The sequence below is a fragment of the Miscanthus floridulus genome, chromosome 11 (assembly GCF_019320115.1).
Source record: "Miscanthus floridulus cultivar M001 chromosome 11, ASM1932011v1, whole genome shotgun sequence".
Classification (NCBI taxonomy): Eukaryota; Viridiplantae; Streptophyta; class Magnoliopsida; order Poales; family Poaceae; genus Miscanthus; species Miscanthus floridulus.
This window is the reverse complement of record NC_089590.1, coordinates 70,358,206-70,367,563: the sequence shown is the minus strand read 5'-3', so window position 1 is coordinate 70,367,563 and position 9,358 is coordinate 70,358,206. Positions and strand designations below refer to the sequence as shown.

At 42.6% G+C, this 9,358-nt stretch overlaps 1 protein-coding gene and 1 pseudogene across 1 annotated transcript; one reads left to right on the top strand and one right to left on the bottom strand.

The window, feature by feature from the left end:
* The first annotated feature begins 1,335 nt into the window (after positions 1-1,335).
* Positions 1,336-2,518, top strand: LOC136492876 (glutathione S-transferase T3-like; annotated as a pseudogene).
* A 233-nt stretch (positions 2,519-2,751) lies between these two features.
* Positions 2,752-4,131, bottom strand: LOC136490697 (protein ALP1-like). Its single transcript, XM_066486900.1, has 2 exons — positions 3,890-4,131; positions 2,752-3,805 (listed from the first exon to the last, which is right to left on the bottom strand). Exon 2 carries the CDS (start codon positions 3,796-3,798, stop codon positions 2,752-2,754), a length of 1,047 nt encoding a protein of 348 aa, XP_066342997.1. The 5' UTR covers positions 3,799-3,805; positions 3,890-4,131.
* Between the last annotated feature and the right edge of the window lie 5,227 nt (positions 4,132-9,358).

Genomic DNA, 9,358 nt, shown 5'->3' with positions numbered 1-9,358 from the left:
CCACTCGTTCCCCATCTTCTCGGCGGCCAGCGGTTGGGGGCAACAGCAGTTGCCGTCGTTGCCTTGGTTGCAAAGTGCAGGGGTACCTAGGCTGCGGCGTGGAGTTCTTCCTCCCAATGCTGCCCCCGCTGCATCAACCCCCTTGTCTGGCATGTATTCCGGTGAGATCCAAATACCTAGATCCAATTTTTTTGTTTTTTAATAATCAAATATTGATGGTTAGTTTACTGAAGTCTGTTGCTGCCGATGTGAAATCATGTGCATTTAATTGCTCTCAAGTCAGCCACCTGTGATGTGTGATGTCTCTTGCTTGCCTTACAAAATAGGTCTTGTTTCAGCTATAATTGTTCTTGTGGTTATGTCCATTGAGAGGATAATCGTCAGATCTATGAGTTTCATCATACATGTTGACTTGTTAGTATGATCTTTAGCAAAAAAATGATCTTTCAACCAGATCTGTCCTGAATTAAATGTGGCCTTACCATGGGCTGAACATAAACAAATATTGTGTAGAAAACAATCCATATGAATTGATTTTGTATGAGTTTTTCCCTGTTTATTGGTTGCATCTCACGTTCTCCACTAAGTTGAAAAAAGGAGCACACGCGACCATTCTGAATTAAATTACTCCTGGAGGTTGAGTAGTCATCATCTCGGTAGAGAGCAGCTGCAGCACATGAGTCATTGGCTTATGAAAACATTCTTGGCAATTACTTGTGAATGAAAGCATTCTTGTGAACTCAGATTTGGTGAGCTCTGAATCATGAAAGCATTCTTGCTACTTTTAGATAGTACAAGTTTGACTAGTTGCAGTAAAGTGAAGGTAGTGATTGTGCATATTTACAAATTTATTTGTTGAACTAGAGCTTGTGTATTTCAGTATGTTTAGTAATTTTATTCTGTGAACAGTATGTTACCCTCTTCTTTGTGATCATCCAATTGCTGAACTGTGCATATAATGAGTTGAGGTCACAGTTTTCTGAAACTTGTTAAGTGTCTGTCTAATTTGCTATCAATAGTAGATTTTTATTCATCAGATTTTTTTTCAGTTGAAACTCTCTAGCTATGTACCACATCTGAAATGAACATGTAAGCTCAGATGCAATCTGTGAATAGCTATGTATTGCGAGTACTTGTGAATGAAAGCATTCTTGGCAATTACTTGTGAATGAAATCATATTTCAGTCTATGATCTTGATTTACCTGTTTCAGTCTATGATCTTGATTTACTTGTGAATGATACCACATCTGGAATGCATCAGTTTTACCTGTTTGTTGAAATCATATTTCAGTCAATGATCTTGATTGTCACTGTGGTATTTTTTCACAGGCACCATGGATTTGGAAAGATCTTTTACCGACATCATTACAAGGGGTTGTAATCCTGCTGCTTTGTCTGATAATGTCCCAACTCCTAATGAAACGCCAGCATGTGATGAGGCCCTAGCAAGTGTGAAAGGGAGTCAGAAAAGGTCCAAGAATTTCAGTAAAGATGAGGACGAATTGTTGGTCTCAGCATGGCTAAATGTGAGTTTGGATCCAGTTCACGGAGTTGATCAATCACGTTCGACTTATTGGAAAAGAATATATGATTATTTTCATATGAACAAGACATTTGATTCTGATCAAACGCAAAGCTCCCTAATGAGCCGGTGGTCTGGTATTCTACATGATGTGAACTTATATGCTGGTTGCGTTTCAAAGATAGAGGCTAGAAATCAAAGTGGTTTATCTATCGCTGATAAGGTAAGATAACATACCTTGCCCTTCCAATTGTATATGATGTTTCTCTGATAATGGAGAAGCGGCAAAATAATTCTCGGTTGGCCATCCATGAACTGCTAGCAAAAGATTGTAATTCCGAAACTATCTGACCAATTGTATATGATGTTTCTCTATGTGATGCAGTCTCTATGTGTTTGATTTTGCAGGAAAAAAATGCATTAAAATGTTCAAGTCTGAGGACAAGCAGCACCGCAATTTTCCTTACCTCCATTGCTGGGAAAAATTAAAAGACAAGGCCAAGTGGAAAAATAGAAGCAATCAGAGTGGAACGACTTCAAGGAAAAAGCAAAAGACCACGGTGAATTCAAGTCCTGTAGCGGCTGCACAATTAGTTGTCACTGCTAATGGTGAAGAGAGTCAGGCAGCAATGCCTACAGTGGACAGACCTACAGGGAAGAAGAAGGAGAAAGACAAATTACGACAACGTTCCAACATCGAAGCATTGGATTATCTATTGAAAAAGAAGAAAGAGGCTGACATAGAGAAGGATTTGAAGAAAGAGGAGAGGTGCAAAAAAGCCTTTGCATTGCAGGAAGAAAGGATCAGAATCGAGGAAGAAAGGAACAGAATTGAGGAAGAAAGGATCAGACTTGAAAAAGACAAATTTGAGTTCGAGAGGAACCTTGAAGAAGAGAGAATTATGAATGTCGATACGAGTACCATGTCCACCAAACAACAGCTACTATATGAATAGCTCCAGAATGACATACTTGCACGACGTATACAAAATTAGATAAAGTATCATATTGTGCTGATATTGTGGTGGTTGTATACAGCTGGATTATCACATTTTGTTACATACAGTATCACATTTTGTGAGGTGGCCTTCACACATATATTCGAAATCTATGCAATGTAAATAAGCCAACAACCAAGCACATTATTTTTTTTATTAAGCATGGTCACCATCGTGTAGGAAACAATAATTATAAGCATAACATCATTACAGTCCAACGACAAATGAAATCAATCATTAATAGTATTATTGTATAAATCTGGATAATTTTGCCACAAGTGCCCAATAAGATCGGCCTGAAGTTGTGTGTGCATTTCCTTGTCCTTGATGTTCTTGTAATTTTGAATGAAAGCATCGAGCTCAGGGGTACTATCATGGGATACTATCACCTTTTCTCCCATGTCGTTGTAATTGAAATCATCTTCGTCATCCCCCTCATCCTCAACAATCATGTTGTGCATAATGATACAAGCGTTCATGATTTCTTCGAGTGTGTCCTCATCCCACAAACGAGCTGGTCTTCGAACGATAGCAAAGCGAGCTTGTAGAACCCCAAACGCTCTTTCAACATCCTTTCTACATGCTTCTTGTGCCTTAGCAAAATATTTCTTCTTGTTACCTTGAGGTTCTGGTATGGTCTTCACGAAAGTGGCCCAAGATGGATATATGCCATCTGCGAGATAATAACCCATTGTATAATTGTTTCCATTGATGCTATAGTTAACCTGTGGACCCTCACCTTCAGCGAGCCTTGCAAAAACAGGAGATCTTTGGAGAACATTGATATCATTATGTGAGCCTGGCATCCCAAAAAAACCATGCCAAATCCAAAGATCTTTAGAAGCAACCGCTTCTAGTATAATTGTAGGATCCTTTTTGTGCCCCACGTACATACCTTGCCATGCAACAGGGCAATTTTTCCAGGTCCAGTGCATGCAATCTATGGAACCAAGCATACCTGGAAAACCTCTTCTCTCACCAATTGCAAGCAATCTAGCTGTATCATGTTCATTAGGCATTCTCATGTACTCATGACCAAATATATGAACAACAGCTCTAACAAACCTTCTCAAACTCTCTAGAGCAGTACTCTCACCAATACGAACATAGTCATCCGTAGCATCAGCCGCTACTCCATAAGCTATCATCCGAAATGCTGCCACAACCTTCTGCAAATAAGATAGTCCTAGGGTACCAGCTGCATTTCTCTTTTGCACAAAATAGTCGTCATGCTCCTCGACAGCATTCATTATACGGACAAACACATGACGCCTCATTCGAAATCTATGCAAGAAGACAATTTAATTAGGCGAAAATCGAATGCATATACAAGGTATAATTGAAAAGAAATATGGGGTACGTACAAACCTGCGCCTGAAATAATTTGGCCCGTATGTAGGATCATCTGAAAAATAGTCTTGATAAAGTCTCACGTGCCCTGACTGTCTATCACGATTTAATACACGATGTCCCTCAACGGAACCACGATAACGTGGTTCATTGCCAATATCCGTTGCTACTATGTCTGCAGCGGCAATATACAATTCATCGTCATCATCCGAAGATGATGAATCCACCACTTCATTCAGCAGATTGAACTCGGCTTCAGAATCCAATACACACCTATGGCTCCAGGGCAAAGGGATGGATTCACCTGAGAAAATCTGAATGCATGAAGTGCTCACTGCGGTTGCTGCTCGGCTCCACCGTCGCACCGAGCGGCGTGGCCAGGCAGGGACAGTCGTACCAATTGGTGCGCCACCAAGGGGTAGGCGTGCGTTGAGAACAGAACGGGAGGCGACCGTGCATTGAGAATAGAACGGGAGGCGGTCGTGCGTTGCGAGCAGGCCTGGCGGCGATGCTGCGTTGCGAACCAGGCCTGGTGGACATGTACCGACCAACCGTCTTGGCCCATTTGAATATAGAAAAGGACCATTTAGCTAGGCTGCTGTAGCCATCATGTTTTTGAGAGGCTTTTCTATTTTACATGTTGGCTAAATCAAGAGATTTAGCATTTATTTTTAGCTAACCTGTAGGAGATGCTCTAACCATGCCATCCGGCTGTGCCCTCCTGCCGAGGAGAGAGCCCGAGATAGAACGGCGGCAATGCAAAGCACCTCGTTTCAAATAAAAAAAGAAAAGAAAGAAAGAAAGAAACAGTATGTTACTACTAGAATCGAATGGCATCTCGTTCGATGCCTGTTGCACCAAGCAGTGATACAGCTTAGATGCCGTTTGGTACAGCTCCAACACCAGCTCCTGGAGCTATTTTATGCTAAATATGGTAAAATAGAACAACTGCATTTAAGGAGCTCCTCGTAACTTGCTCTCGTAAAGTTTTGATAAGAGCAGAGATAAAAAATAGTAGCTTTATCCAGTTCCACCTCATTCTAGTGGGCTATGACGAGGGTAAAGCCCTGATTTGTCCCTGCACGGACAAGAAGAGGTCCACTGGGAGCACCGGACGTGGTCGCCGGGGCGCGCGCAAGGGCATGCACGAGGCGCTGCCACCGGGGCACGCGCAACGTGTCTGTCGCCACCGGGGCATGGAGAAGAAGATGCACGCGTGAAGGGTTCAGCGGTATTGAGATGGGAGAAATAAGAAAAAAAATCAATAGAAGGATATTATGGTCTTTCCATTGTTTTTGCACACCATGAGTGTTGTAGATTTTATCCCCAACAAGTATATCAGTGTTTTGTGCGTAGAAGATTAGAGGGTGAAAGCATCTAGGCCCCTAGTTGGGTTTTGGTGATTAATGACAATACAAGATTACTATAACTAATGTGTGTTTTACAGAGGCAATTAAGTTAGGTCATGGTAATGGAGATCAATTGGGCAATCAAGGTTGTCATGCCCCTATGATGGAAATCGTTTCGGTTTTCAAAGGATGGATGACAATGTTAAGGATGACTAGTTCTAAGTGTCGATTGAAGTTGGAGAGACACTTAGAGTAGTTTAGGACTTTGTTTTTCCTTTGGCCATACTATTAAGGGGGTATGGACGGGTAGCTTGACCTAGGTGAGTCTAGTGAGTTAGGTGTGGTGCACACTTGTTAAAACTAGCTCTAGGTAGCTCCTATGAATGCTTAAGATCCTTTGGAGCAAACTTCATTCATATGATCGAGAGTTGGAAGTGAATGAAGGGTCAAATGCTGACTGGACGCTGGCTCCGGTGCTACCGGACACTGGCCGCAGGGTCCGGTCAGTTCATTTGATCAACAGTCTACGTTCGGTGTGACCGGACGCTAGAGAGGTCAAGTGACCGGACGCTGAGAGGCAGCGTCCGGTCGACTCCAGTAAGGTTCCAGAGAAGGGAATCTGTGACCGGACGCGTCCGGTCAGTACTGACCGGACCCGGGGGGTTCAACGTCCGGTCGAGTACAGTAAGGTTCTAGTAAGGGTTTAAAGCGACCGGACCCTGCCAGCGTCCGGTCAACACATTTTCACTGGATTGCGGGTTGAACTGATTGGAGCGTCTGGTCAACACGACCGGAGCGTCCGGTCACCCCGCAGATGCTCATAACGGTTTGTTTTTTAGGCTGCCTTATAAATAGAAGCTCCACTCATGTGTGAAGTTACTTTTGCTCAATCCAATAGCTGAGAAACACGTTTGTGAGTGCCAAGAAGAGCAAGGTCCTAGTGAGGTGATTGAGATTTGAGAATCCAAGAGAGTAGCCTCATTAGTGAATCAAGAGTAGACAAGTGTGCATCCATCTTCTCATTAGGCTTCGCGTGGTCAAGTGAGAGTTCATGCTTGTTACTCTTGGTGATCGCCATCACCTAGACGGCTTGGTGATCACCCGGCGGAGCTTGTGGGTGACCCTACTCAAGTTGTGAGCGGCTTTGGGTGATTCGCCGCGACGGAGTGTCGAAGAATCAACCCATAGAGAGCACTTGATCCTTGCGCGGATCAAGGGGGAGCTACACCCTTGCACGAGTGCTCCAACGAGGACTAGTGGGGAGTGGCGACTCTCCGATACCTTGGCAAAACATTGCCACGTTCCACTCTCTCTCTATTTACTTTGAGAGTTTACTTTGAGCATTTACTTTGAGCAATTCAATACTTGTCTTTACATTCATAGAATTGCCATGCTAGAGTAAGTTTGGAACATAGGTTGCTAGTCCGTTGTGCGTTAGTCTACTAGAAACACTTTTCTAGGCACAAGGGGTTAATTGGGCTAACCGTAGGATTTGATTATTGCAAGAAAATTTAGAATTAGCCCAATTCACCCCCCTCTTGGGCATCTTGATCCTTTCAATTGGTATCAGAGCCTCATGCTCACGTTTTTAAGCATAACCGCTTAGAGCAAGATGTCTCACGGGGATGGACCTCCTCCTATCTTTGAGGGAGATGACTTTCCATATTAGAAAATCCGCATGGAGGCGTACTTAGAAGCTCTAGATGTTGGTATTCTTAGAGCCGCCTCACAAGGCTTCCTAAAACCTCAGAATGCTACTAACCTACAAGGCGATGAGGTTAATTATGAAAAAAATGGAATGCAAAGGCTCGCAACACCATCTTTAGAGGCCTTTGCAAAGATGTGTTCAACCGTGTAAGGAACCACAAAGACGCCCATGCACTATGGTCGGACGTTTGTGCGCTCCATGAGGGAACCAAGAGTGAGTATGAGGAACGCTATCATCTTGTGATTAAAAAGCTAAATTCATTTGAAATGCTTCCCAAAGAAAGTGCTAATGAGATGTATTCTCATTTAAATGTTCTTGTAGAGGAAGTTAATGGGCTTAGACTTACTCAAATGTCACCATCCGACGTTGTGAGAAAGATCTTGAGTGTCCTCCCCATTGACAAATATGGGCACATTGTGACCATGCTACATCAAGGTGATCTTTCCGCCGCTACACCAACACAAATCTTGGGAAAGATCAATGCTCATAAGATGTACATGCACATCACGCCACAAGATGGCTCATCCTCTACAAAGAAGAAAGAGAAGGACTTAGCATTCAAAGCTAGCCAAGATAAGGGCAAAGCAAGACTTGAGTATGAGAGCTCAAGTGATGAAGAAGGTGATGAAGAAAGTCTTGCTCTCATGGCGAAGAAGACCGCCAAGATGCTTAAGAAGCTCAACAAGAGTGGCATCAAGTTCGATGGCAAGAAGAAGAAGTTCTTCACAAGCTCAAGAAGAAAGTCAATCTCCGAGATGGATTGCTATAATTATGGCGAACTTGGCCATCTCGCTCATCAATGCACAAAGCCCAAGAAAGACAAGTTCAAGGACAAGAACAAGGGCAAGAAAGATGACTCAAGCAATGAAGATGAAGATGAGAAGAAGAAGAACAAGCCATACAAGACGAGAGATGGCAAAAAGAGAGACTTCCACAAGAAGAAGAAGAGTGGAAAGGCCTACATCGTCAGTGATTGGCTCATGGACATTGATTCATCAAGTGGATCATCCGATGATGATAGTGACAATGAGAAGGTGGCCGCCATTGCTATTGATCTTGCATCTTCACCGCCACCATCGCCATCATCCTCTACACACCTATGCCTTATGGCCAAAGGTGAACGCAAGGTAACTAAGAATGATGATAGTAGTGATGATGAGCAAGTTAGTGATGATGATAGCGATAGCGATGATGATGATTCACCTACATATGATGATCTTGTCAAAATACTAAGAAAATACACTAAGATCATTAGAAAGAGTAGAGCTACAAATGAAAAGCTTGATGCTAAAAATGATTCACTCTTAGCTAAGTGCGATACATTGGAAAAGGCTAATGATGAGCTTAGAGAAACTAATGATGCTATATCATCCAAACTCAAGGAGCTCAAATCTTCTAAGAAAGAGCTTAAAGATAAACATGATAAACTTGAGTGGGTGCACAATGAACTTATCACTAGTCACAACAAGCTAAAAGATGAGTATACAACTCTTAAGATCAATCATGATACTCTTATCATTGCTCAAGAATTCCTACCAAATGAGCCACATGATGCTACTAACCATGTTGTTAAGATTGATATAGCTATATCATATGATGTTTTGATTGATGAGAGCATTGAGCAAGGATCTAGTGGCAAAGGCAAGCAAGTGGTTGAGTGCAATGACTATGATGAATATGTCAAGCTCAAGAACACAAATGAGAAGCTCATGAAAGATCTTGAAGAAATGAAAAGCCACAACACCATTGTGCTAGAAACTCTTGATCATGACAAAGAGTTGATTCTTGAGAATGAGAAGCTCAAAGAAGAAAACAAGAAGCTCAAGGAAGAGAAGAAAGATGATGCTCTAAAGGAATAAAATAAGAAGCTCAAGTTGGAGAAAGAGCATCCCAAGATTGGATTGAGCAAGTTTGCTAGAGGTAAGCATCTCCAAAGTGAGCTACTCATGTACACCGTCATGAAGATGGATAGAAGTGGCATTGGATATGTGGCAAGTATAGAGAAGAAGAAGGCTCAAGTTCAACAACAACAACCAAAGCCAAAGCCAAAGAGATGTTTTGAGTGTGGACAAGAAGGCCACTTTGCTCATGAGTGTCAAACTCCACCGCCACAACCCTTGCCCAAGCATGCTAGACCCTTTGCCTTCAATGCTCACTACATGCTTAGAAAGGACCCTAGTGGGATGATGAAAGTCATGTTCTTAGGCCCCCCAACAAGAATAGGCCTAAGAAGATTTGGGTGGCTAAGTCACTTGTTGAGAAGGTGAAGGGCCCTCAACAAGTGTGGATTCATAAAGCTTGAATCTCTTGTGTGTAGGTGAACTACAAGACCGGTGGAAGTCATTGGGTTATTGATAGTGGTTGCACTCAACATATGACCGGTGATCCTTGTATGTTCACCTCACTAGATGAAGAGGTAGATGGACAAGA

Excerpts from the sequence above, each read along its gene's own strand:
- LOC136490697 (XM_066486900.1), bottom strand. The coding sequence starts at position 3,798 with ATGAGGCGTCATGTGTTTGTCCGTATAATGAATGCTGTCGAGGAGCAT.